The 27013-nt window shown below is 44.8% G+C and overlaps 1 protein-coding gene across 2 annotated transcripts; it reads left to right on the top strand.

Annotated features, from left to right (window-relative positions):
• The first annotated feature begins 5449 nt into the window (after positions 1-5449).
• DCAKD (dephospho-CoA kinase domain containing) lies at positions 5450-23876 on the top strand. Of its 2 annotated transcripts, none has more exons than XM_044299980.1 (5): positions 5450-5567; positions 11020-11133; positions 11362-11565; positions 14173-14260; positions 23349-23876. In XM_044299980.1, exons 2-5 carry the CDS (start codon positions 11022-11024, stop codon positions 23632-23634), a joined length of 690 nt encoding a protein of 229 aa, XP_044155915.1. In that variant the 5' UTR covers positions 5450-5567; positions 11020-11021; the 3' UTR covers positions 23635-23876. The 2 variants fall into 2 exon arrangements, with proteins under 2 accessions (XP_044155915.1, XP_044155916.1); XM_044299981.1 differs by lacking the exon at positions 5450-5567 and adding an exon at positions 7616-7638.
• The last annotated feature ends 3137 nt before the right edge of the window (positions 23877-27013 follow it).

Raw genomic sequence — 27013 nt, 5'->3', positions numbered from 1 at the left:
AGTCAAGCCAAGGAGGGTAATGCTCGGGTCATCAGATGGTTCTTGTCGTTACAGAACTTCAAGTTCTTAGTGGAACACAGGGCAGGCCGCTTACAGGGAAACACTGATGCCCTGTCCTGAGTACACATCTGGCAAGTGTTCACCCCCTCAGGGTTGAACAAAGGGGGGAGGTATGTAGGAAAGCGCAAGGGTCCGTCATTGAGGGAAGGTACGTGTCACCGAGATTCCTGGCCTCGGTGAAGTAAGAGCCGGTAATTTTATGTGTCAACGGCAGCTAGTGCTGGCTGACATGGCTCTGCTATTCAGTATAGCTGTAAAGCCGATCCGTGCCGGCTCTTACTGGGAGCAGCCAAAATGCAAGATGGGTGGCTGCTCCCCACGTTTCAGGCCGGGTCTTGGTTTGGGCTATAAAACACAGGCAGCACTGTCAGGTGTTAGGAATTTACTCCTCTCTGACAGTGAAGCTCTGTCAGTCTCTGTGTTGGGACCTGGGAGTTTGGGCCTGGGTAAAGGTCTTTTACCTTGTTGGCGTGAGAGCAGGTGGTTTCTGCTATGTCCGAGGACTTCTGCATTGCTGCATGGTGTGAACAAACACCAGACTCAAGGTGACTGTTTTTCTTGAAACCAACTTTTTGTTTTGCTTATCCTTATGTGTGAATAAACACCGAACTGTTTAAGTTAAAGATGTTGTCGTTGCCTCTATACTGCTTCTGCAAGCCTGTCTACAAGAGCAAATCCGCACAGGGGGCAGAGGAGGATAATGGGGCAGTGTGAGGGCAAATCACTTCAGGGGCGCAGTATGGGGGCAGATTATTACATGGGGGCCAATTACTTCATGGGGGACAGTGTGGGGGGAAATTACTATATGGAGCAGTGTGGAGGAAATTGATATATGGGGCAGTATGTGAGAAATTACTATATGGAGCAGTGTGGGGGAAATTACTATATGGGGCAGTATGGGGGAAATTATTATATGGGGCAGTGTGGGGGAAACTACTACATGGGGCAGTGTGGGGGAAACTACTACATGGGGCAGTGTGGGCGAAATTACTATATGGAGCAGTGTGGAGGAAATTGATATATGGGAGCAGTATGGGGGAAATTATTATATGGGGCAGTGTGGGGGAAACTACTACATGGGGCAGTGTGGGGGAAACTACTACATGGGGCAGTGTGGGGGAAACTACTACATGGGGCAGTGTGGGCGAAATTACTACATGGGGACAGTGTGGGGGAAATTACTATATGGGGCAGTTTGGGGGAAATTACTATATGGTGACAGTGTGGGGGGAATTACTATATGGGGACAGTGTGGGGGGAATTACAATATGGGGACAGTGTGGGGGAAATGATTATATGGGGCAGTGTGGGGGAAATGATTATATGGGGCAGTGTGGGGGAAATTACTGTAGAAGGACAGTGTGAGGGAAATTATTATATGGGGCAGTGTGGGGGAAATTATTGTATGGGGGAAATTACTATATGGGGGAAATTATTATATGGGGCATTGTGGGGCACATTACTATGTGGGGGCAGTGTGTGGGTAATTATTATATGGGGGCAGTGTGGGGAAATTATTATATGGGGCAGTGTGGGGAAATTATTATATGGGGCAGTGTGGGGGAAATTGCTATATGGGGGCAGTGTGGGGGAAATTATTATATGGGGCAGTGTGGGGGAAATTATTATATGGGGCAGTGTGGAGGGAAATTATTATATGGGGCAGTGTGGGGCAAATTACTATATGGGGCAGTGTGGGGGAAATTACAATATGGGGGCAGTGTGGGGGAAATTACAATATGGGGGCAGTGTGGGGGAAATTATATATGGGGGCAGCGTGGGGGAAATTACTATATGGGGCAGTGTGGGGGAAATTACTATATGGGGCAGTGAGGGGGAAATTACTATATGGGGCAGTGAGGGGGAAATTACTATATGGGGCAGTGTGGGGGAAATTATTATATGGGACAGTGTGGGGGAAATTATTATATGGGGCAGTGTAGGGGAAATTATTATATGGGGGCAGTGTGGGGGAAATTACTGTGTGGGGGAATTATTATATGGGGCATTGTGGGGAAAATTACTATATCGGGCAGTGTGTGGGTAATTATTATATGGGGCAGTGTGGGGGAAATTACTGTGTGGGGGAAATTACTATATGGGGCAGTGTGGGGGAAATTACTTTATGGGGCAGTGTGGGGGAAATTACATTATGGGGCAGTGTGGTGGAAATTACTTTATGGGGCAGTGTGGGGGAAATTACTGTAGGGGGACAGTGTGAGGGAAATTATTATATGGGGGCAGTGTGGGGGAAATTATTATGTGGGGCAAATTACTATATGGGGCAGTGTGTGGGTAATTATTATATGGGGGCAGTGTGGGGGAAATTACTTTATGGGGGCAGTGTGGGGGGAAATTACTATATGGGGGCAGTGTGGGGGAAATTATTTTATTATTTATTATTTATTATTGAAGCGCCATTCATTCCATGGTGCTGTACATATGAAAAGGGGTGCACATACATAATACAGACCATTGCACTAAGCATAAACAAGACGAGTTACAAACTGGTACAGAAAGGGAGCGAGGGCCCTATGGGAGAAGGACATAGTAGGTGCAGGTGAAGTTGGTCATGGTGGTATAGAGGCAGCAGGGTCACTGGTTGTAGGCTTGTCTGAAGAGGTGGGATTTCAGGTTTCTTTTGAAGGATTCCACTGTAGACGAGAGTCTGATATGTTGGGGTAGCGAGTTCCAGGGTGTGGGGGATGCATGGGAGAAATCTTGGAGGAGATTGTAGGAAGAGGTGATAAGAGGAGAGGAGGAAGTCTTGTGAGGATCGGAGATTGCGTGTGGGGATGTATCGGGAAAGTAGCTCAGAGATGTAGGGAGGAGACAGGTTGTGGATGGCCTTGTATTTATTTGTTAGTATTTTGAATTTGAAGTGAATTTGCTGGGCAATGGGGACCCAGTGAAGGGATTGGCAGAGGGGAGAGGCAGAGGAGTAACAGGGTAAGAGGTGGATTAGTCGGGCAGCAGAGTTGAGGATAGATTGAAGGGGTGCAAGAGTGCTAGATGGAAGGCCACAGAGGAGAATGTTGCAGTAGTCTATGCGGGAGATGATGAGGGCATGTACAAGCATTTTCGCAGATTCAAAGTTAAGGAAAGCGCGGATGCGGGAGATGTTTTTGAGTTGGAGGCGGCAGGTGGTGGAAAGGGCTTGGATGTGCGGTCGGAAGGAGAGGGCAGAATCCAAGGTCACTCCAAGGCAGTGGACTTGGTTGACCGGGGAGAGTGCGCAGCCATTGATCATAATAGATAGGTCTGTTGGGGGTGTTGAACAAGATGGGGGAAAGATGATGAATTCTGTTTTTTTTCCATGTTAAGTTTTAGAAAGCGAGAGCAAAAGAAGGATGATATAGAAGATAGACATTGTGGGATTCTGGATAATAAGGTGGTGATGTCTGGACCAGAGAGGTAGATTTCTGTGTCATCAGCGTAGGAGTGATACTGAAAGCCATGGGACTATGAGATGTCCCAGGCCAAAAGTGTAAATAGAGAAGAGCAGGGGTCCTAGTACAGAGCCTTGCGGGACACCAACAGAGAGGGAATGAGACGAGGAGGTGGTGTGAGAGTGGAAGACGCTAAACATCCGGTCTTTGAGGTATGATGTGATCCAGGAGAGGGCCAGGTCAGTGATGCCAAGGGATGTGAGAGTTTGCAACAGAAGGGAGTGGTCGACAGTGTCAAAGGCAGGTCAAGGAGAAGGAGGACAGAGTAATGTTTTTTGGTTTTGGCTGTTAGTAGGTCATTGGTGACTTTGGTATGGGCAGTCTCAGTCGAGTGGTGGGGTCGGAGCCAGATTGTAGCCGGTCAAAGAGAGAGCAGAAGGAGAGGTGAGAGGACCGTTCAGAATGGACATGTTGTTCAAGTAGCTTTGAGGCATACGGAAGAAGTGATATGGGGCGATAACTGGACAAAGAAGATGGGTCAAGTGAAGGCTTTTTGAGGATAGATGTAATGGTAGCATGTTTAAAAGCAGAGGGGCAGTGTGGGGGAAATTATTGTATGGGAGCAGTGTGGGAGAATTCGTCAGCTGACTCAGAGGTAGGATCGCATTCTAGAGGAGATGGGCGGGCTGGAGGGACGCGCTGGGCGGAATTTTGTGAAGGTAGACCGAGCCTCTAGGTGCTGAAAAGACGCCCCCATAGCACCTAGAGGCTCATTAGCATATCAATAAAAGTTTGTTTTTTATGGAAACGGCTGCACAAAAAGCTATTATAATAGCATTGTTTGGTAGAGCAGACACTAGCGGACCGCTAGTGTCTTAACAGCTAAATTTGTCAAAACGATGTGGTAGAAACCCTTTAATGTGATGTCATATGGCCTAGGAAGAGACTGTGGCGCTCACGAAGCACCAAAGTTTCTTCATACAGAAAAAAAATGTAACTAAAATGTAGGGAGGGGCCCGAGATGGGTAGACAGCCCCAGCCTATCATGCACTTAATCCAACCCTGCTCAGCTCTCCCTATCACAGCTCAGGAGGCAGTTGAAGGATGAAACTGAGCATGTGTGACCATCTCAGTGAGCAGGTCAAAGAAATAAGAAAGAGAACAAACAGCAGGTGGCGCTATACAGATATATTTTATTGGATAACTCAGTGATCATAATACATTTTTAATTACTTCCAATTACAAAGGTATTCAGATTCAAGTGCTGGTTTAAAAGCTGTGGAATATTTTTCGTGGGACAATGCCTTTAAATACCAGTGATTGTCACTGTACCAGAAAATGCAATAGCCAGTAAGTTCAGACCTTAGGCTGTGTTCACACTACCACAGTACCGGCTCTGTCACACATTGATTATAAATTACACTGGACCCTACTGACTTAAGCCTCATGCGGACGTCTGTGGAACACGGTCCGTAAGATACCGGACTGTCATTGCAGAAGCGCACAGCGTCATAGCAACCAATGACGCCCTGTGCTCCTGCAATGCCAGTCCGGTATCTCACGGACCGTGTTCCACAGACGTCTGCATGAGGCTTTATAATGGTGGCCATAGTTCTGATGGATCTAGCACCACGTACACTGCTGATCAGAGCCTGAACTGCAGCCCAATGTGAATTTGACCCTGAATCTGTAGTAGGAAATATTAGTTATAACTCATGTCCACCCAAAAACACAACCACGTCACTTTTAGCAAGTTCACAGCATGACTAACGCCAGGATTCTCCTATGTGTGGACCCCTCCCTTTATTATCACTCGCGCTTCACTAATCCAACATGATCCACGCTGCGCCCCCTCCATGACCTTTCCCTTGCTCGCCGCTGATTGGCTGTTTTAGCAGGCAATATGGCGGCCACGCAGACGCCTTCTGTAGCCCAGCAACCGTCGGAAAAGTTCAGCCTCTATGGGCGGAAGTAGGGGGTGCACCCGGAAGCGTCGTTCGTCTTGCCAGTAGTGACGCGTAGTAAGATGGGCTCCTATTCGCTAACTGTAGAGTTGGAGCCAATAGGATAACGGGATGGGAAGAGGTGACTGAAGTGAGGGCTGGCATAGGGCAGGTGGTAAGTGGTCCGTGATTCGGGGTAGGATTAAATAGGAGACCTCTTGGGGCCGTCTGCTTTTCCTTATATCGACGTGCATGAGGGTTGTGATGGTGTGATTCCAACCAGTGTTGCCATGGCAGCAGCAGTAGTGCTGGCAGTGTGCGGCCTCCATGATTACACTGGGCGCCTATATAACCCTGGGAGGGAATATGCTGTGTAAATGTATCATTTATGAAATGTGTCATTTTCTGCAGCCCCCACTCTTGTACATGTCCTTGTGGATTAGGGCGTCTGCCATTAAGTAATGGCCAGCAACCGAAAATCCATGAGTGGGGAAAACGGAGTCACGTCTAATATGGGCGCCTCCGCGGCTGGTCACCCAGCTCTACCAGCCTCTTGTATGGCATTTAGCTGAGTTTTGAAGAGGCAGTATGTGCTTTACAGCAGATCTAGGCAGGGTTGCCAACCGTGCAGAAATTTCTGGACAGTCAGTAAAAATAGGCGACTTTTTTCCTTTGTACGTGAAAATAAATGTGACCGTGATTTACATATTTTTTTTTTTTTTTGAGGTCTGTGGTACCTGCCTAGATTATTTTGGTGATAATTATAATTTTACAGCTCACAGTAAATACTATTCTATCAGTATGTAAAACTCTAGACCTGTATTCCTTATAATCATTATATTTTGTTAATTTGTCCTTAAAAAATTTCGTCTGTCCGTCATTTTGAGATAAGTTGTCCAGAAAAAAAATAAAAATTCTGGTTGTCAACCCAGGAGCTAGGCTTATTTGACATTCAGGAGTATCAATACAGTTTTTATTTTATTGTTTTCATTTTTCCCTCCCCGCCTTCCAGGTGCCATAACCTTTTATTTTCAGTTCACCTAGCCATAGGAGGGCTTCTTTGTGGGACAAGTTTCTTTTTTTCACAGCACAATTTAATTTACAATATATAGATATATTTTTTTTATGTATTTGTGGGCTAAAAAAATAAAGGCCATTCTGTCATTGGACAACTCCTTAAAATTTTTTATTTTTATGCACTTTGACGGCATTCTCTGTGCAATAAAGATGGCATGAATATGGAGATCAAAGAAATAAAAACCATTGCTAAAAATAAAAAAATAAGTTTTTGTTTTTTTATATTGCCATTTTCTGACGCCCATAACTTTCCATCTACAGTGCTGTGTAGTTTCTATTGGTACCATCTTGTTGGGGTACAAATACTTTTTTTTTTTTTTTTTTCTCAAAGGAGACAAGGTTTATTTTTCTGATACGGTGTTCACTCTACAGAATAAAAGCTTTCATTTTGGACCTTTTTGAACGTGGTAATATCAGTTATGTTTTATTGCTTACTATTATATGTAAAACTGGGAAAGGGGGTTCATTTGAATTTTTTTAGTAGTTTTGTTCTTCCTAGTTTTACAAACTTTGTCTTGTTACTTTTAGTTCCCTGGTTTAACATACTTATACCATACACTCCAATAGCTGAGTATTGCAGTCTACAGGGATTCTGTAGTCTGCCTACCTGCCTCTGGCAGGTCTTAATAGGTGTTAACAATGGCAGACCTGCCATATCATGTGGTGGGATAGGGGTTATCGGGGGACAGAGGGATCCTCTCTCTCTGTCTAAACGCTCAGATGCACAGTTACTGCTGACTGCAGAATTTGAGGGGTTAAACGGCCGGGATCTGAGTTATTACTGATCCCAGCTACAGCAGGCATCTGCTGTGTATGGAGCCGGCTCAGCTTGTGAGCCCACTGTAATGCACTCCCAGCTCGCGGATGAAGTCATCATTTCACATAAAAGGAGTTAAATGGTGTCCACATTGGTAAATACAAGAGGTCAGCTCAAGGACTAAAAGGGGTACTATGGGACTCCAGAATGAATAGCATGTTTTTAGAATTCGCCCTCATATCTGATCTGTGCGGTCTGACTCTTTGCATCCCCAGCTGATTGAACGGGCTAAGACACCGGGAAACACCACGTGCCCGTCACTGTTTACCAGGCACGGCGCTCTACGTTTTGTAGTGACTGTTCGTCCTATTCATGTGATACCAGGTCATCCGAAATTATGGAGCTGCGCCAGGTAAACAATGAAGGGGACATGACCCTTTCTAGAGATTTAGCAGTACTTTTTGGGGAAAATACATCCATAAACACCAGTCAAATTTTTCTGCCGGATTCATATGGATTTGGGCAGAAAAGAAACATCTCTGTATGTCTTTGTATGAAATCAGTAGGACAGTTTGGCTCCTTAGACTTTTATGGGTGCCATATTACAGCTCTGCACAACTTGGATATTTTACAGAGGTGACTACACCCATTGGTTTCTGTGGGGCAGATGATTTGCTGACATGTCAAATTGTTCCTGGAGCATCTAAAGTGATTTTGGAGAAATAAGTAGAAGCTTCATTTTAAATCGCCATGGCTAAGGCTACATTCACATGCCGCGTGACAGATGTTTTTTTATTTTTTTTTAACGGCCACAACACAGCCATTTTAAGACCAATAGTAGTCTGTAAAGTTATGTATAATGCAGTTTTTTGATGGCCCGTGAATAATGTCCATCAAAAAATAGGACATGTCCTACTTTGTTCTTTTTCACTGACCGACAGCCCCCCTTAAAATTGAAGGGGCCGTTTCTCAGAAAGGCAGTGGAAAAAAAAACCCACGCACCATTTTGCCGTCTTTAATGTCAGTTTTTTTCACAGTTTTTTTTCACTGTCTTGTGAATGTAGCCTAAGGCCTCATGCACATGACCGTTGTTGTGTTCCGTTCCACAAAATGGGGTTCCGTTGTTTCCGTGTGTCTTCCCTTATTTTTGGAGGATCACCAGACATGAAGGAAAGTAAAAAAAAGTCTAAGTCAAGTTTGCTATGCAAATGATAGGAAAAAAACGGACGCGGATGACAATCTTGTGTGCCTCCGCGTTTTTTCACGAACCCATTGACTTGAATGGGTCCGCGAACCGTTTTCAGTGAAAAAAATAGGACAGGTTATATTTTTTTGACGGACTGGAACCACGGATCACAGACGTGGATGACAAACGGTGCATTGGTCGAGTTTTCAACTGACCCATTGAAAGTCAATGGGTCCGCAGAAAATCACAAAGAAAAGAAACAACGGACACGGAATGAAACAACGGTCGTGTGGATGAGACCTAAGGCTTCAGAATCCCCACAGATTCAACACTCATCTTTACATTAGGACAACTTATGAGAAGTGGGCAACTTTTAGCACAAATAAAAACCAAACCCTCTGCCTGCACACTCTTTCTTTTGTGATCTCAGAAATTCACACTTCTCCTGTCTTCAGTTTCTGGGTCAGGAAGTAGCTGCCATATTAGCTCCTATGCCTGACAATCACAATGAAGGACTGTCTAATCCTCTACTATACTGTGTTAGGCTCTGGCAGTCATGACAACCCATCAGTACTCCACAATTGTGCTGCAGTGTCATCGATGGGGTGACAGAGTAGGGTTGCCACCCGTACGGGATTGTAATCCTGTGCCCGGGTACAAGCGCTCGAACCTGAGAAGGACGAGGCCGCCGGTCAGGATGGATTGGAAGCTGGGGAGCTAGGGGCTGCGGGTGGTCAGGAGCACGAAGACGCTGCTAAAGGAGAGCAGCAGACCCGCCCACAGCATAGCGGCCACATCGGAACTGAGCTGCTCTCACTCCCAGATCAGGCCGGATAACAATGAGACGAGCCGTGGGCCTGTGCTCCTCCCGCCCCCGGCTCTTCTCCTCTGCTCCTTTCCTATCACAACGCCTCCCCTCTCCCCCGTTCTCCGTTATCAGGCCCGGGAAAGCTGCCAGACTCTCACACAACACTCTACAGTCAGTGTGCTGGCCCCGAGTGATGGTCCCAGGGAATGAGGGCCACATTACTCTAACTGGGGTTCACTAATGGGGGCATTATTCATTGTGGGGTGCACTAATAGGGCCATTACTCTTACTGGGGCACACTAATGGGGGCATTACTTTTACTGGGGTCGCTAATGGGGGCTTTAAAGGGAGTCTGTCACCTCCATATGGCCATATACAGTGCTTACATGGCTCTGTAGCACACCTATACAGGCATGTAACGGTACCTTTGTTCTTTTCTTTAGACTTGCACCAGCAGGAAAAACTAAGTTTAATTCATATGCAAATGAGCACTCGCAAGTGCCCAGGGGCGGCGTTCACTGTGTAGGTGCCCAGGCTACTCTGCCTTCTTCTCGCTTTACTCCTCCCCAGTCTCTGCCTTTGCCCGCCCTCCAAGTCTCTTGCTTCATCGATAGGTCCGGACTTGGAGGGCGGGCAAAGGCAGAGACTGGGGAGGAGTAAAGCGAGAAGAAGGCAGAGCAGCCTGGGCACCTACACACTGAACACTGCCCCTGGGCACTTGCGAGTGCTCATTTGCATATGAATAAAACTTAGTTTTTCCTGACAGCGACCCCCAGTTACAGTAATGTGACCCTCATTCCCTGGGACCGTCACTCGGGGCCGGCACACTGACTGTAGAGTGTTGTGTGAGAGTCCGGCAGCTTTCCTGGGCCTGGTAACTGAGACCGGGGGAGAGGGGAGGCGTTGTGATAGGAAAGGAGCAGAGCAGAAGAGTCGGGGGCGGGAGGAGCGCAGGCCCACGGCTCGTCTCATTGTTATCCGGCCTGATCTGGGAGTGAGAGCAGCTCAGTTCCGATGTGGCCGCTATGCTGTGGGCGGGTCTGCTGCTTTCCTTTAGCAGAGTCTTCGTGCTCCTGACCTGTATATGACCATATGGAGGTGACAGACTCCCTTTAATATTCCTGGGGAGCCACAGTATGACAGCGACTTCATACCCCGTGTTAAGCCATGCCCCCACAGCCACACCCCCTTTGGGGTGTGGCTTAACTTGCCCGGTATTTTTTGTTGGGAAAGGTGGCAACCCTATGACAGAGGGTGCACCTTCCCTCTGTTAAACCACTTAGGTGCCATAGGTGCTATCCCCTCAATTTATGGCACAGTGCAGGGAGTACTTTTTGTCTGGTTTGTAAATGTATGGCGTTAGGTGTGGGAAGGGGTGAATGCACAATAAGGGAACACATAATACTGGGCCAAGCCATACGGGTGGGATAACGGTCAGCTGAACACTCTACCAGCAGCTATTTCTCCTGACCCCCACAAGCACAGTGAGTGGGGAAAGGCGATAAGGTGCTGCCTGACACCATCTTCATTTTAAACATGCCCTACCCTTCTTTCCCCTGCCATCTGCAGTCGTGCTGCCCTCTGACACTAGCCCAGGATGCCCTCCAGCTGTTGTAAAACCACAACTCCCACCATGCCTGGACAGGCTACAGTTATTAGGGCATGCTAGGAGTTGTAGTTTTGCAACAGCTGGAGCATCCCTGTACTAGACCATTGGCCGATTGGTTCCTCTGCCTATACTCTAATGTGTTATACAGGACCCAGCTCATCACTCTTGTGGTTTTGTCTTCTTACTGCAGCCATGTTCCTGGTCGGCTTGTCGGGGGGGATTGCATCTGGTAAAAGCACTGTTGTATCAATCCTCCGGGAACTAGGCTGTGGCGTGATTGATGCAGACGTCATTGCCAGACAAGGTATGTCTCTATGCATCACGTCATTTAAAGTATAATAGCATCAAATACATACAATTGAAAAAGATTGCTTGAGGTTACTCAAACTGCATGCAGGACCAAATCGGGTCCTATTTCCAGGGGCCCCAGAGCACCCTTGGCCTCCTCGATGTTACATACAACCTAGGTTGTACCTATGGATTGCATAGGATTGGGACTGTTGCTGACTATTGTCCTGTGGTCGTCTTGCAGTGGTGCAGCAGGGCACTCCAGCTCACAGTCAGATTGTATTCCATTTTGGAGAGGAAGTACTGTTAAAGAATGGGGAACTTGATCGAGATAAGATGGGAGCCATTATCTTTTCCAACCCTGAGAAGAGGGCTCTACTCAATTCCATCACCCACCCTCCTATACGCCGAGCCATGCTGAGACAGACGCTCTGCTACTTCTTCATGGGTGAGTGAAATGTGAACCTCACCTGTTATAACATTACCTATTATTAAGTTATAACCTTTATAGATTCATATAATCTTCTGTATAATACAGCTTTGTGCACAGTAATCTATGTCATAGAGATGTGTTAAAAGATAGTATCACTGGAGGTCTGGGTCCTCTGTGACAGGGGCAGCTTCTTCAGCTCCTACCGACCTCTCTTCACTCAGTAGAGACGTCTGCCATTAGAGTCTAGGGCCTTGCGTTTAAAGCCAGATCACGCAGGGCACAGGCTCTTTTGTTTACAATAACACACTTCTGGGCAGAAGCTTCCACCTGGCATTGTGTTCGGTGACGTCACCGGCTCAGATGGGAGTGCTTTAGTGCTGTGCCGTCACCGGGCTTCCTGGCAGCTCCATGGAGAGCCTGGTTCGTCACCGGAACTCTTGAAAATGCTTTTGACCTGCGCGATTTAGTCAGGGGGGCTGCCTGGCTGAAAATAGAGGTATCTCCGGGTTCAGCTCTGCCATTAGAGTCTAGGGCCTTGCGTTTAAAGCCAAAAAGCTGATTAGGAGCCCTTTTGATTATACAAATCAGTGGGAGTCTCAGCACCCGGACACCCATGATACTATCTTTGTCAGATCGTTCATCTCCCATGTGAAGGCTCTTTAACCATGTGCCAGTTGACTTGCTATATCCTCAGTTGGCACTTCTTAGGGCCCCACATCGGCCCGTGTAAAAGGACCTTAAAGGGTTTGTCCTGGTTCAGAGCTGAACCTGGACATACCCTTATTTTCACCCAGGCAGCACCCCTGATGTTGGCATCGGAGCATCTCATGCTCCGATGCGCTCCCTTGCCCTGTGCTAGATCGCGCAGGGCACAGGCTCTTTTGTTTACAATAACACACTTCTGGGCAGAAGCTTCCACCTGGCATTGTGTTCGGTGACGTCACCGGCTCAGATGGGCGTGCTTTAGTGCTGTGCCGTCACCGGGCTTCCTGGCAGCCCCATGGAGAGCCTGGTTCGTCACCGGAACTCTTGAAAATGCTTTTGACCTGCGCGATTTAGTCAGGGGGGCTGCCTGGCTGAAAATAGAGGTATCTCCGGGTTCAGCTCTGAACCTGGACAACCCCTTTAACTTTTCTCCTATAAAGCAAACCTAGTCTGGCTAAAACATGACCTATAGAGGAATGCGAGTTACCAACCTGAGAGGAAGTTCCGCGTCTTGTAAAGATTTTTAGCCCACCACATAGGGGGAAGTGTCCGTCTTCTCCTAGTCATCCTACGAGTCCCATTTTCCCTTATGTTGTAATAACCACATCTAGTATATGAAAAATTTTAAACTGATAGAACCAGAACTACAAAAAAAAGAAAAAAACGTTATTGAAGATGAGGGTGACAAATGTCACTGAGCCTGTAGGGACAAGAGAGGAAATGCGTGTCCTCTTCTGTTCCAGACTCGATAAAATCAAAGTCTGAAGAAACCAGACAGAATATTCTCCTTCTCCCCGCAGATTTTGAGTCTTGTTAGATAAACAGTATGTCAGCCCATGCAGATAAGAACCTCTATTATAAAACGGAAAAGGTATTTGTAGGGTGAGAATAATAGGGTGGTCATAGAGCTTGTGGGGGCACTGGGAAAGGGAAGACCTTTTCAAATGCAGATGTTGCTGAAAGGCTACAGCCCTTTGTACCCTGCATAAAAGGATGAAGTGGTCTTCTGGGGATGACACGATCTGTATAGCTAGAATGTCGTTCTATAGCTCATAAAATATTTATGGCCACTGAACATCACTTGACTTGATAAATAGGTGCAGCCTGGTAAAGCGGGAAGGTGTCCGTGCACAAACAGTTAAATGGTTAATAATGGCAAATCCTTAATATTCTATTACAGTACATGGAGTATCCTGAAGATAACATTATTATTAAATGGGTTTTCCAGGATTTTAATATTGATGACCTATCCTCAGGATAGGTCATCAATATCAGATTGGTGGGGGTCAGAAGAGAAGACCTCCCTCCATGCGAGCACAGCCTTCCCTCCATTGTTTACCTGCTCGCTGTAGTTACAAGAAGCCGCCCTATTCACCTCAGTGGGATGGTTCGTTACTATACACTTGACTAGTACAGAGCCATCCCATAGACTTGAATGGGACAGCTTATTGTAGTTACACCTGCTCACCACTGTGACGGCGAGCAGGTAAACAATGAACGGAAGGCTGCGCTGGCATGGCGTACGGCCTTCTCTTTAACCAGCTGATCGGCGAAGCTCCCTGGTGCCGGATCCCGCCGATCTGATATTGATGAGCTATCCTAAGGATAAGTCATTAATATTCAAATCCCCCCCAAAAATTTTTAGCGGGTTTTCCAGGAGTACAATACTAAAGACTTATCCTTAGGATAGGCCATCAGTATCTGTTCAGGTTATCTAAGGACATTAGTTAACTGCCTGTATCTCTCCAGCAATTGTGAAACTAAAGCAGCATGTTGAGAAGTGTAGTCTTCTTAGCAGCTGGAGGTTAGATAGGGACCCGTGGGACTCCGCACTAGACCTCTGTTAAGAATGGGCTTATCTATGGATAATGGTGAGGGTGATATATTATAATATTAAGTGTATTTTTCATTTCCCAGGGTACAAATATGTAATCCTTGACATCCCACTGCTGTTTGAATCCAGGACCATGACACGCTACATGAAACACACTGTTCTTGTTTACTGGTAAGCTACCTGTCATGGGTCTGCAGAGCAGAATACAGAACATTTTCACCTGAGGATTTAAGAGGTTAAAATCCAGACGTCTGATCCATTTTCAGGTGACTCACTAGCAGACTCCTTAGTAAGGCCTCTTTCACACGGGCGTCGCATGTGAGAGCCGGACAAGATGCGGGTGCGTTGCGGGAAAATGCGTGATTGCAAAGCGTTTTAATGCGTTGAGAAAAATCGTCATGTTTGGTACCCAGACCCGAACCCGGACTTCTTCACAGAAGTTCGGGTTTGGGATCGATGTTGTGTACATTTGAATTATTTTCCCTTATAACATGGTTATAAGGGAAAATAATAGCATTCTTAATACAGAATACTAAGTAAATTAGGGATGGAGGGGTTAATTAAAAAAATAAAATAATTTAAACTCCTCTCATCCACTTGTTCGTGCATCCTGGCTTGTCTTCTTTCTTCTTCTTTGAGGACCTGGGAGAAAAGGACCTTTGGTGATGTCACTGTGCTCTTCACATGGTCTATCATGGTGATGGACCATGTGATGAGTGCAGTGACGTCACCAAAGGTCCTTTTCTCCCAGGTCCTCAAAGAAGAAGAAAGAAGACAAGCCAGGCGGCGCGAAAAAGTGGATGAGATGAGGTGAATAAAAAGAAATTTGGACATTTTTTTTAACCCCTCTATCCCTAATTTACTAAGCATTCTGTATTAAGAATGATAATATTTTCCCTTATAACCATGTTATAAGGTGAAATAATAAAGATCGGGTCCCCATCCCGATCGTCACCTAGCAACCATGCATGAAAAACGCACAATATAGAGCTTGCTGCGATTTTTACAGAACGCACAAGTCATGAGTGAAAATCACCGCTCATGTGCACAGCCCCGCGCTGAATTCTCGCCCCATGTGAAAGGGGCCTTAGTATTAGTGAATTCGATAAAAAAAATTGGCACATATCGAAGATATACATCTAGTGTTGTAACTGTCATAGACAGTAGGTAACATATATATATATATATATATATATATATATAGTAGCCCTGGGTATTAGCATTTATGTAAGCCACTTGCCATTCTTTGTCTACTCTAAATATATGCAGAAAGCAAGCTGCAGTTCACTGGTAGAATTGGATGCGTTAATTACCTTAATTGATTCCTCCCCCTTGGGAAATGCTGACTTTTCATTACAGAGACATTAATCTATTGAGTTTGCCTCTAGGATCCAATAGTTTTGCTGAAGACATTGAATGGAGCGATCATTACATAGTTTTATTTGAAATAACTTTTACAACTCAACAGTTCCTGAGCAGAATATAGTTCTTGAGATTACGTCCAGTTTAGGCTAGCAATAGACTGGCAGATTAGCCACTGATCTGACCAGTAGGTATCACTATTGAGCATGGGCAGACTGGGAACTTAAAGGCTATGTACATTTTATTGGCAATTTTATTATTATTGCAATACTAATTTTCAGCTGAAAATCATTTTTTCAATTGATCTTTCTTAAAAATTCTAAACCCTTTTCTCTGTACATGGCTGAGTTTCTCTAGTATCAGGATCTAAATTTTCTCTGCTTTGTCAGACAGCTCACTGACGGGGCTCCTTATCTCTGACATTATAAACACTCATTATAGCTTTTTATTTTATTTATAAGGATGTGGCTTAAAGGGAACCTTTCACCTCCCAAAACCATCCCAAGCCGCCAGCAGTACCTGCGTGTAGCCAGCAGCGTGTTTCTGATGATGCCTTTCTTCCTGAAGGTAGATGCAGCAAAAGTACTGAAAACGTTCTTTTATCCCCTGCCCGGCGCGCTTCTCCACACATGCTTGACGTCAAGGAGGCAGCGGCCTTCTTGCTTCAAGTCATGGTAACCGTGCCCCCTTCCATGCCCCTTTGCTGTGACTGACTGCCGGCAGTTCGTCTGACTTCGCCGAACTCTCTGCATAAGCGCTGTCAGTCACAGCGAAGCCGCAGGGAAGGGGCGCGGTTACCATGACTTGAAGCAAGGAGGCCGCTGCCCCCTTGACTTCAAGCATGTGTGGAGAACCGCGCCGGGCTGGGGATAAAAGAACGTTTTCAGTACTTTTGCTGCATCTGCCTTCAGGAAGAAAGGCATCATCAGAAACACGCTGGTGGCGGCTTGGGATGGTTTTGGGAGGTAACAGGTTCCCTTTAAAGGGTTTTTGTCACTTCAGCATTTATCATGTAGAGAAAGTGAATACAAGGCACTTACTAATGTATTGTTATTATCCATATTGCTTCCTGGATTATTTTTTCCATCACGTTATACACTGCTCGTTTCCATGGTTACGACTAGGGATGAGCGAATCGACTTCGGATGAAACATCCGAAGTCAGTTCGCATAAAACTTTGTTTTAATACTGTATGGAGCAGGAGCTCTGTACAGTATTAGAATGTATTGGCTCCGATGAGCCTAAGGTCTTGCGAGACTTCGCGCAATAACTTCATAAATTAATTTGTACTGTAAAAAACATTTCCTGAACTCTGATTCGGTTCCAAGGTCAATAAAAAAAAAAAAAAAAAAAAAAAAAAAGATTTTAAGCTCAAAATGAGTAAAATGTAAACCTAAAAATAAAAGCCCCTGAAGGTTTACCTAGCCTTTGACCCTTTCACTACCAGTGCCATGCATGTACAGTGCAGGTGCGATGGGCAAACATGGCGCCTGCTCACATGTGCATCGTGCGTCATTGCCAGCAGCTAATTACCGCGATTGGCATTATTAAAGCCTTTAGATGCTGTGATCTGCAGCCAATGAGGATGCTGTTAATTGATTTAAATGTGCTAGGTCTCGCTGAAGAGTGCATTTAAGCTGCAATTCTAGTTTTGGCCAGCAGATGGCAGGCCAACATAAGAAATGAGCAATTCTAACATTTAAATAGAAAAAAAAAATCCATGAATGTTCAGAATTAAAAACAAACAATTGGATTTTGTAGGCTAAATATGAGCTTCAAAATTATAAAAAAAAGTAAAAAAAAACTTAAAATATATATATTTATATAAAAAAAGCTTAAATCACCCTTTACGTATAATTAAAAAATGAATACATAAATAACAATTGAAAGGGATTTAGGAGTAATTATTTCAGAAGACTTAAAGGTGGGAAGACAATGTAATAGAGCAGCACGAAATGCAAGCAGAATGCTTGGATGTATAGGGAGAGGTATAAGCAGTAGAAAGAGTGAAGTGCTTATGCCGCTGTACAGATCACTGGTGAGACCTCACTTGGAGTATTGTGCGCAGTACTGGAGACCAGATCTCCAGAAGGATATTGATACTTTGGAGAGAGTTCAGAGAAGAGCTACTAAACTGGTCCATGGATTGCAGGATAAAACTTACCAGGAAAGGTTAAAGGACCTTAACATGTGTAGCTTGGAAGAAAGAAGAGACCGAGGGGATATGATAGAAACTTTTAAATACATAAAGGGAATCAACTCGGTAAAAGAGGAGAGAATATTTAAAAGAAGAAAAACTGCTACAAGAGGACACAGTTTTAAATTAGAGGGGCAAAGGTTTAAAAGTAATATCAGGAAGTATTCCTTTTACTCAGAGAGTAGTGGATGCATGGAATAGCCTTCCTGCAGAAGTGGTAGCTGCAAATACAGTGAAGGAGTTTAAGCATGCATGGGATAGGCATAAGGCTATCCTTCATATAAGATAGGGCCAGGGACTATTCATAGGATTCAGATATATTGGGCAGACTAGATGGGCCAAATGGTTCTTATCTGCCGACACATTCTATGTTTAACAGCAAATATAAACATCATGTGTATCACCACGACCGAAAATGCCTGTACCATTAAAATATAAAAATATTTTTCCAATACGACGAATTCATTCTCTATGGGACAGGAATAGACGCGGACAGCACACAGTCCGCATCCGCATTTCCGGAGCGCCCCGACAATTTTCCGATCTGTTGCTCCAGAAAAAAATTGAACATGTCCTATTCTTCTCCGCAATTGCGGACAAGAATAGGCATTTCTATAGGGGTGCCAGCCGGGTGTATTGTGGATCCACAATGCACTACGGACTTGTGAATGGACCCTAATAATAAGAGCATCAGATTGTTACGTACCCAGTCAGCGACCATGAAGAGGGCTCAGACAGCCCCTTGGCCATTGGCCCACTGGGAAATTTCCCTGTAGTGTCTATGGCTAGTCCGCCACTGTTATTGATGAGGGCTTACATGCAGGTATATTTGAATGGAACATCACACTATTGACATAGTGTCAGAGGCACAACTCCTCCAGCATCAGCCTTCTGCAAATACTGACAGGGCTGTGGAGTCAGAGTTGTTATAAAATGGACCGACTCCAACTCCAAAAATATAGAATAAATTGGTACAGTTAGTTCAATGCAGTATGTGCTGAATATATTTTCATAAGAATTTGGGAAAATGATGAAATGTCCTATAAATGTCTGTTCTATTCCTGATCTAAGGATCTAGGCCAGTGTTGGCGAACCTATGGCACGGGTGCCAGAGGCGGCACTCGGAGCCCTCTCTGCGGGCACCCGCACCCTTGAAAAAGTCTTTGGTGTACTAATATGCCTTTGATTTTTCCTGTCCTTCATCAGCGAAGTGCGTACTATGAATGGCACAGGCAGTGCATTGAATGTAGGCAGGCTATTATAGCTAAATGATACATGGAAGATATACTATATTGCTATTCAGGTTAAATTACTGGCTTGGCACTTGGCGATAAATAAGTGGGCTTTGGGTTTCAGTTTGGGCACTCGGTCTCTAAAAGGTTCACCATCACTGATCTAGGCTTTTAGTTGAGATGAATGTGTGCTGCCCTTTATGTAGATGCTCAGTAGTGAAGCTCCTCCAGATCAGAGGAAAAAGGCACTGAAAAGGCATGGCTGCACTCATCTCAGATCTGCTAGAGAAAACAGGGTTAAAGAGGTTTTCTCACTAGTTACAAAGATTAGCTTTCAGCATAAAGGGACAGTTAAAGAAGACATTTTCTAAATCCATTGGTCAGTAGATTTGACTTTAGTCATGAACTATAGAGTCTAGACAGTTCAGCAGGTCTTTCACTGCAGACCTGAGTAGCTGAGAGCAGGAGTGACCTCACCCCCAAGGAATGATGAGACTGAGCTCTGAGTGAACTTATCAGGTTTCGGCCTCATGCACACGACCGTTCCGTTTTTTGCGGTGCGCAAAAACGCGGATCCGTAAAAAACGGAAGCCGCCCGTGTGCCTTCCACAATTTGTGGAACGGAACGGGCGTCCCATTGTAGACATGCCTATTCTTGTCTGCAAAACGAACAAGAATAGGACATTTTTTTTTTTGTATGTGGGGCCACGGAACGGAGCAACGGATGCGGGCAGCACACGGAGTGCTGTCCGCATCTTTTGCGGCCTCGTTGAAGTGAATGGGTCCGCAACCAAGCCGCAAAAACTGCGGCTCGGATGCGGACCCGAACAACGGTCGTGTGCATGAGGCCTTAGCAAGGTTACCTGCAGTAAGCAAAAGGTCCAAGTGTTGTGAGGACTGAGGAGCATGGCTTTACCTGTAATTGTGGTAGAGATCACAATCTCCTGCTCTGTCAGAGTACGTTAATACATGCTGATAACTGCTGGAGACCCCCCACAGCCTGAGGAGACAGAGCCAGTGCATCCACGTGCTGAGAAAACCCCTTCTTAGTGTATCTAAGCTTTCAATAAACTGTGCATAAATCAATTGTCCAGTGCTTGTTCTCTCTGGATGCTTTATGTTTTAGTTAGCTTTTCTTCTGAGCTCATGTTTGGAGAGGTTAGCTGCTCTGATGGCTTCTATATGCTATACATAGAATAGGGGGGGAACTGTTTTCTAACATCTCAAATTCAGAAGTACAGAAACACAAAATACAAAAAGCTTAAATTATGTTATCCCTTAGGCGACTTTCACACTGGCATTTTGGTTTCCGTTTGTGAGATCCGTTCAGGGCTCTCACAAGCAGTCCAAAACAGATCAGTTTTGCCCTAACCCTGGGTTCACACCTGAGCGTTTCTGAGACGCGCGTTTTACGCACGTATTTGTCACGCGTTTTTATGCGCGTTTTTTGCAATAGTAAACGCGCGTTTGTGTGATTGACTGCAGTGTTGTCCAATGAGTCTATGGCCAAAACGCGCAACAAACGCCCCAAAAAAAGCTCAAGAACTTGTTTATGCGTCGGGCGTTTTACAGCACGTTCAAACGCGCTGTAAAACGCTCAAGTGTGAACCAGGGCCATAGGGAAGCATTGGTTTTCACGTGTTGAGCGTTTTAAAACGCTCAGGTGTGAACTTAGGGTTATGCATTCTGAATGGAAAAGGATCCGCTCAGAATGCATCCGTTTGCATGCAATCCGTCACCATTCCGCTCTGGAGGTGGACACCAAACCGCTGCTTTCAGCATTTTGGTGTCCGTCTCACGAAACTGAGCCAAACGGATCCGTCCTGGCATACAATGTAAGTCAATGGGCACAGATCCGTTTTCTATGACACAATAGAAAACGGATCCGTCCTCTATTGACTTTCAATGGTGTTCAAGACGGATCCGTTTTGGCTATGTTAAAGATAATACAAACTGATCTGTTCTGAATGAATGCAGACGTTTGTAGTATCTGAGCGGATCCGTCTGTGCAGATCCATGACGGATCCGCACCAAACGCAAGTGTGAAAGTAGCCTTAAACATGCGCCATGTATGAGATGGTGGGAGTCAGAGTTAGGGGAAATTGAGGAGTCGGGGCCCTGGATACTGGTGGCAGTGTGCTTCAGATAGTCCAAGATTTTAATTTTAGCGCACATGAAAACAATTTGAGCCAAAACATTGAGCTGGATTTCAGTTTCTGGCATACGGACAGACAAAAGATGAACCAAATTTATTAATGGGTCCATTCTTCTTGCCTATTAATAAATTTGGCATGTTTCCCCAGTGTCTTTTAAAAAATATTTTTTTTTTTTTTTATTACTGGAGTATGAAATGCCAGGATGCTTTCCACATCCATATGTGCATTCCGCAAAAGATAGAACATGTCTTATTCTTGGTCTCAAAATGCGGATTACGGACCCATTGAAATCAATGGGTCCAAGTAAAATGGGTCCAAGTAAAAAATGGTTTCAACACATACGGACGTGTGCACGAGGCCTTATAAAGATGGTTGCAGCCGTCCTGTTAATAAGAATGGGAGTGTTGGTATGGATTACCCTAGCGCACTTTAAGTGACTTGTCTTCCTCGTCACACATCAATCACTGGAAGCGTCTCACTAACAAAATGGTTAAACAGAAAAATCTAAGCAAAATGAGAGAATTGATTTGTAAGGATCTGCAGCTCATTAGGAATCTGAGCCTGGAAATGTCTAACGCAACCGGCAACCAATGATTCACATATTCAGGCAGTTTGGGAAGTTTCTTTTCCCTGCAAAATGAAGAAAAAAAATCACCAGTAAATATTACTCTTTCAGAAAACTGTATACAGATGCTTTGTATGTTTGTTTAGTAATGACCTTTACTTGGTAGGCCGGATGACTGCCAGTATTCAAGAATGTTACATTTGCCTAGTTATGCAGCAATATTTCCCTCCTCGTAAACGGTTATATAAAAAGGTAGATGTAGCATTTAGTATCTAGGAATGCTTGGTGACAACACCCAAGGGAGCAGTAATATAGATGCTTGTATTTTTAGGATGAAATCTTCTGTAATGGGTTAAAAGGAAACCTAACATATGGACACCTTTGGGGCAATTATGATTGCATTTTCTTATTTAGGGCTGAAAAGGTTTGATATAATGTATTGGATAAGAATTGAGCCATAATGAGTGTTTATAAGGTCAGGAAATTTGAGATAAGAGCTACACATGAGCTGTTGGATGACGAGATTCAAAGAAAACAGAAAGTGACACATTTTAGCATAAGAGTAATATCTCAAAGATCCAAAGTCTGAGGCTGCACCACTGAGAGACTCTGATCCTGTACATATTGTTGTATTTAGGGACTTTATTCCACATAAGGTCTCCATGACACTACCAACCGTGACTGAAATTAGGACATGTCATCAGCATCTCTTGGTAGTGCCGCTCCGGTTTAGGCATATAAGTTCAAGTAATTACTGTATAAGGCTACTTTCACACTAGCGTTTTTGCTGGATCCGGCAGGATTCAGCAAAAACGCTTCTGTTACTTATAATACAACCGTCTGCATCCGTTATGAACGGATCCGGTTGTATTATCTTTAACATACCCAAGACGGATCCGTCATGAACTCCATTGAAAGTCAATGGAGGACAGATCCGTTTTCTATTGTGGCAGAGAAAACTGATCCGTCCCCATTGACTTGCATTATGGGTCATGACGGATCCATCTTGCTCCGCATCCCATGACGGAAAGCAAACTGCAGCATGCTGCGGTTTGCTCTCCGGTATGAGAACGGAATGCATTTTGGAGCATTCCGTTCTGTTCAGTTACGTTTTGTCCCCATTGACAATGAATGGGGACAAAACTGAAGCGGAAAATATTAACGCTAGTGTGAAAATAGCCTAAGATGCACCTAGGTTTTAGAGGAGGAAAATAAAAAAATATTTTTCGTTAGACCTTAGATCAGAACATTAATCACACCCCAAATTTTAATTAGACCTCAGCTCAGAGCTCTAATCAGACCCCCAATGTTAATAAGACCCCCAATCAGATCTCAGATCAGACCCCCAATGTGAATGACCCCCAATCAAACCTCAGCTCAGAGCCCTAATCAGACCCCCAATGTGAATAAGACCCCTCCCCCCCCAAAGTGAGCTCCAAAGTGAATGAACGCCCATTCAGACCTCAGATCAGGCACACATGCTCAGAGCAGACAAAAAAATAAAATCCACTCCCCTCGCCTGCTCCTAACATTCAGCGCTCTCCCTGGTCTTCCTGCCGCACTGTGCTGTGACCAGCGTGAGGTCACAGAGCGCTGACGTCCTCATACTATACTCACGTCACAGCAGAGCCTGCAGGAGAAGACCGGGAAGCGGTGAATAGATATGGTGGGAAAAAAAAAGGTTTCAGGTTTTTACTGTACATAAAGTTACTTATTTTCAGCCAAACTGTTCTTAAATCTTTTGCAGTGACCCCCAAACTCAGGTTGAGAGATTGATTCGGAGAAGTGGCCTCTCCCGGGAGGACGTCCAGAAACGTTTGGCTGCCCAGCTCCCAATTGATAGCAAATTACCACTTGCTGATCATGTCATCGATAACTCAGGTGACCGGGAGAGCACGCGGCGGCAAGTCCTTCAACTCCACCATCGACTGGAGTCTTCACTAGGATACCTTCCAACTCGCATTGCCGCTGTGGCAGTCGCTGCTGGTTTGGCGACGCTGATATGGAGCCTGTTAAGACGGATATGGCAGTGAACACCAGCCAATCCAGAATGATCTATTGACTGTGATCATAGATTTTTTTTTTTAGCTTTCTTTCCTCTTGTAATTGCCTTTGAGAGGATTTTACCTAATTTTAACAATGTATTTCCAGATTAAGGGCTCATGCACACGACTGTATTTATTTTGCGGTCCGCAAAAATTACGGATGACGTCCGTGTGCATTCCGTATTTTGTGGAACGGAACAGCTGGCCCCTGATAGAACAGCACTATCCTTGTCCGTAATGCGGACAATAATAGGACATGTTCTATTTTTTTGCGGAACGGACATATGGAAACAGAATGCACACGGAGTAACTTCCATTTTTTTTTGCGGACCCATTGAAATGAATGGTTCCGCATACAGTCTGCAAAAAAAACAAACTGACATGGAAAGAAAATACGTTCATGTGCATGAGCCCTAACTATAATTTGAAGGTCATTATGACTGCATGACCATACAATTTAAATTCTGCATCAGAAAACGATATTGCCCCCTCTGCTGGCTGTATTGTGGCAGGATTTGATATGTAAGTCACTGTACAAAAAATTATATTTTTTTATCACATCGCTAAGAAGCATCAACAAGATTTACAGGATGAATGAGATCGGTGGATGCCATCTGTTCATCAGCTGTGGCTTCCTGTCTTCCTCTTACAGCAAAAGTAGCTTATTTTTTCACTAACACTTATCAAGTATTTAATTTTTATGGATTTTTTTAAATAGAGTGGAATTTATTAAAGCTTTTTATGTTACTGGGACTAGAGAATGTACGGCCATGTTTGATCTATGGATTCAAATAAATAATAGATGACGTGTCTGTTTTAAAATGTTGATGCTATTTTACGAATAGATAGCTGATTTCAGGCCTCATGCACATGGCCGTTACTGTCCGTGGCCCATATTGCAGCCCGCAAACAGTAGGTCCGCAATATGGGGCATCGGCCGTGTGCTCACCGCATCACGGATGCAGACGCATTCACTTGAATGAGGTGCAGTACGGAACAGAGGCATGGACCCCCACAGAAGCACTAGAGTGCCTACTTGCCTCCGCAATGCAACAAAAAATAGAACTATTTTTTGGCGGTGCGGACAGATCACAGACCCATTCAATTTGAATGGGTCTGGATCTGTTGCGGCAGCCAAATGGATAGTGCCTGTGCATTGGGGACCGCAAAGTGCGGTCCTCAGTGTATGCAACGGCCGAGTGCGTGAGGCCTTAGGGTACATCTACACTGCAATTTTGGCTGCGACAGGCATCATGTGACCAAAGATTGCAGCGTAGCAGGGCTGTCATAGGAAGGAATGGGGCTGCCGGACCAATTGCACGTTTGCTGCGACATGCGAATCGCAGAAATTCCAACACTGCTGAATTTATTACGGAATACACATACCTTTATTGTATTCATTGCCAATGCTGCACTTTAAAGGGAAACTGTCATCAGGATAGACTTTTTCAAATTTTGGCAAAATTAGCACATTTTATGCCTCAGGAGGGCAAATCATGTATTGAGATATACTAATATTTATATTTTGAGGGGGTAGTTGCCACATGTTTATTAGCAGTTCATTTTAGCTCTCCAGCTGGGACTTTGGGGGGGGGGGGGTTATGTAGTGGGTATAGTGATGAGCGAATTGATTAATTCATTAAAATCGACTTCTGGCTGCTCAAGAGACTCCACCCCCCCCCCCCCTTTATTGACAGGGCCAAACATCTCGCCTGGCACATGCACAATTGGCATCTGTGCTACTCTGTGGCAGCAGCAAATCCTCAGTGTTTGCACCACTATTTGGATAAGGCCTCATGCACACGACCATTGTGTGCATCCGTGTCCGTTGTTCCGTTTTCCGTGATTTTCTGCGGACCCATTGACTTTCAATGGGTCAGTTGAAAACTCGGAAAATGCTCCGTTGTTCATCCGCGTCCGTGATCCGTGTTTCCTGTCCGTCAAAAAAAATGACCTGTCCTATTTTTTTGACGGACAACGGATCATGGACCCATTCAAGTCAATGGGTCAGTGAAAGAACACGGATGCACACAAGATTGTCATCCGTGTCCGTGATCCTTTGGCTACTTTCATACAGACGGATCCGAACATCCGTCTGCATAAAAGCTTTTTCAGATCTAAGTTTTCACTTCGTGAAAACTCAGATCCGACAGTATATGGGGACGCTTCAAGTTAGAATATACTACGAACTGTGGACATGACTGCCCCCTGCTGCCTGGCAGCACCCGATCTCTTACAGGGGGCTGGGATCCGCACAATTAACCCCTCCGATCGGAACTCTCCGCTGCCACCAATGATCGGGGGGGGGGCGCACACTGGCCACCAATGAAATTAATACAATAGAGGGAGGAGGAGGGGGGCCGCACTGGCCACCAATGAAATTAACACAATAGAGGGAGGGGGGGCCGCACACTGGCCACCAATGAAATTAGAAAAATTATTATTGGGGATATTTTAAAAAATTCATTAAAAGGTTAGTTACTCTTTAATTTAAACTTTTTGTTTACAAGGTTTTTCCGACAAAAACAGATCACAAAGTGTCCACCTGTTGGGATGCCCAGCAATTGACTCTAATCTATGGAATATTACAGACACACAGAAACAAACACGGATTACAAGTAGCAGCACAGTGTCATGTGCAAAGACACATGCAAACACTAGAAACATGAATAAATGTAAACTGCAGCACTGCTGTACCTACTATATGACAAATTGCCTAAAATGAACTGAGATTAAACGGGTATGTCATCAAAAAATAAATCCTTTATTGAATATAAATAACATATAAAATGAGAACATGATACAACAGATAAAAAATGACTACACCTGAGGAAGTATGTCAGCTTTAGTAAATCAAAGAGAAGAAGGGAGTGGAGTAAAGAAATGGAGAGAAAAAAGTAAAGTAGCTGACTTAATGCTGTGTATAGATCCGTGACCCCAATTGATATTTATATATAATGACATATAACATCCAAGAGGATGTAAAGTGCAAATGCATGTAAAAAATTTAATACAAGATAGATCACCACATCAATAAATGGTCACAGGCAACACGGCAAAGTGCAAGTGCATGATACCAACTAAAACTCCATATCCATAGTTATATGGCCGTGGTACAGTAAAAACATCCACTAAAGATGACCCAAGTAGGTATAATCAAAGACCAGGGCCAATAGCCACATCTAAAAACTCACGAGGACATAGTATAAATGCATACCCATTGTATGGGGATGTCGACCTCAGGAGAGCCACGTACCCCAACGCGCATTTTGGCAATGCCTTCCTCTTGGGGTGCGGCTCGCCTTGTGAATGCGCTCCTCATAAAATACCCCACACACCTGCAACCAATATCTTAATCAGTCCGATA

This window comes from Bufo gargarizans, chromosome 6 (assembly GCF_014858855.1).
Source record: "Bufo gargarizans isolate SCDJY-AF-19 chromosome 6, ASM1485885v1, whole genome shotgun sequence".
NCBI classification, from domain to species: Eukaryota; Metazoa; Chordata; class Amphibia; order Anura; family Bufonidae; genus Bufo; species Bufo gargarizans.
This window is presented reverse-complemented; position numbering and strand designations above follow the sequence as displayed.

Excerpts from the sequence above, each read along its gene's own strand:
- DCAKD (XM_044299980.1), top strand. The coding sequence starts at position 11,022 with ATGTTCCTGGTCGGCTTGTCGGGGGGGATTGCATCTGGTAAAAGCACT. Across the intron at positions 11,566-14,172 it reads GCTCTGCTACTTCTTCATGG|GGTACAAATATGTAATCCTT; the intron begins GTGAGTGAAATG and ends TTCATTTCCCAG. Across the intron at positions 14,261-23,348 it reads CACACTGTTCTTGTTTACTG|TGACCCCCAAACTCAGGTTG; the intron begins GTAAGCTACCTG and ends AATCTTTTGCAG.